The 1,499-nt window shown below is 35.0% G+C and overlaps 1 protein-coding gene across 1 annotated transcript; it reads right to left on the minus strand.

The window, feature by feature from the left end:
• Nucleotides 1-258: 258 nt before the first annotated feature.
• LOC109862728 (hematopoietic lineage cell-specific protein-like) lies at nt 259-1,294 on the minus strand (the record flags this gene model as incomplete). Its single annotated transcript, XM_020442857.1, has 4 exons — nt 1,240-1,294; nt 622-923; nt 402-465; nt 259-349 (listed from the first exon to the last, which is right to left on the minus strand). Coding segments are annotated over exons 1-4 (512 nt in total), but the record flags the coding sequence as incomplete, so codon positions are not given.
• Between the last annotated feature and the right edge of the window lie 205 nt (nt 1,295-1,499).

Here is a 1,499-nt window from a genome sequence, read left to right on the forward strand (position 1 = left end):
AAAAAAAATGTACTATTATGTCTTACTACTATTATGTACAACTGTCAATGTAAAAGTGCCTTCACATACAGCAGCATGCTGCGCCAGCAAATCGTCACGTGACTCTAATTCTCTACGACTGATTTCGCTAAGTATATCCGGAAGCAGTCCTAGAAAATTTGAGTCACGCGACGTTTTGCTGCCGCAGCGTGCTGCTGTATGAAAAGATATCTTAAATGACTAATTGTACATATTTATATTGCCGTAATAAATGTGTACTGGTGCTCGTCCTCTTCCTCTTCCTCTTCCTCTTCCACGTCCACGTCCTCGTCCTCGTCCACGTCCTTGTCCTCGACCACGGATGTTTTCTCTGTCATATATGTTTAATAATCGCATTCTATGCGTCTGGCGACGTAATTCACCATCCGCAACTATCTCTCTTAATCTTCGTACTTCTTCGGTTAGCTGTTCAAGTGTTGGTGGTGGCTATAAAAGAAAATAAATATATACATATAAATATATAAATATAAAAGATATTACATACATATATTGTTTTACAAATAGTTATGTTTTAAAATAAAGTTGTATTAAATATATGATTATTCATTGTATAGTTACATAATATTGAAATATTATCATTACCTTGTTCAATTGAGCAGGTTTGATTCGATTACATAATGTAGTGTTTGGCTGTATTGGCTGTAATGGTTGCGGTGTTGTTTCTTTACTACTCGATGGTTGTGGCTGTGATGTTGACGGCTGCGGTGTTTTTTTAAGGATTTTGCAGGATGGTTCTGCAGGATTTTCAACTTCGGTTTCTACAATTATTTCTGTTGGAGAATTATTTTCTTTTAATGCCATACATTTCAGTAATTGTCGACGTTTGGCTTTTGTTTTTTGGCGAGAACGCCATAATTGACTTCGTCTACTTGACTTGTGCTTATCTACAATAATAACAAAAATACGCGATCTCTAGAGTATATAAATAAAATTATAATAGAATATAATACGTATGTGTGTACACATGCTCTTTTATGTTTTGAAATAAATTATTATCAAACTTTACTAGTCGATTGCTTTTTATCTAAATATTTCTACGTATTTATGAACGTAAGAATCGATGAATTTCTAACGCCAATTTTTCGATACTTATTTAATGATAATATTAATTAAATCGATTAACTAGTCAGAAATAAAATAACAATTAATTAATAAACACTAAATAAACAATACACATTGAAAATAATTCTATGTACGAACCTTCCGCTGTATCGCTCATCGTTTCCGTAACGAAGTCTTCCTTTTCTTCACTCATTTAGCGAAATGAATAACCTGGAACAGCGCTGCTATGTCGAGCCTGCGCGCGCTAGCTTTTTTTTTCGACTTACAACACATAGATGCTCGGTTTATTCGTGTCACCTTATGCGTAAGTAGAGAAACTAAGGTTTGCGCGCGCAGGCCCGACATAGCAGCACTAATCTAAAGTCGCTACTCTGGTTGGTTACTATTTCCTAAATTCC

This window comes from Pseudomyrmex gracilis, unplaced genomic scaffold, assembly GCF_002006095.1.
Source record: "Pseudomyrmex gracilis isolate BER0280 unplaced genomic scaffold, ASM200609v1 scaffold_2288, whole genome shotgun sequence".
In the NCBI taxonomy this organism is placed as follows: Eukaryota; Metazoa; Arthropoda; class Insecta; order Hymenoptera; family Formicidae; genus Pseudomyrmex; species Pseudomyrmex gracilis.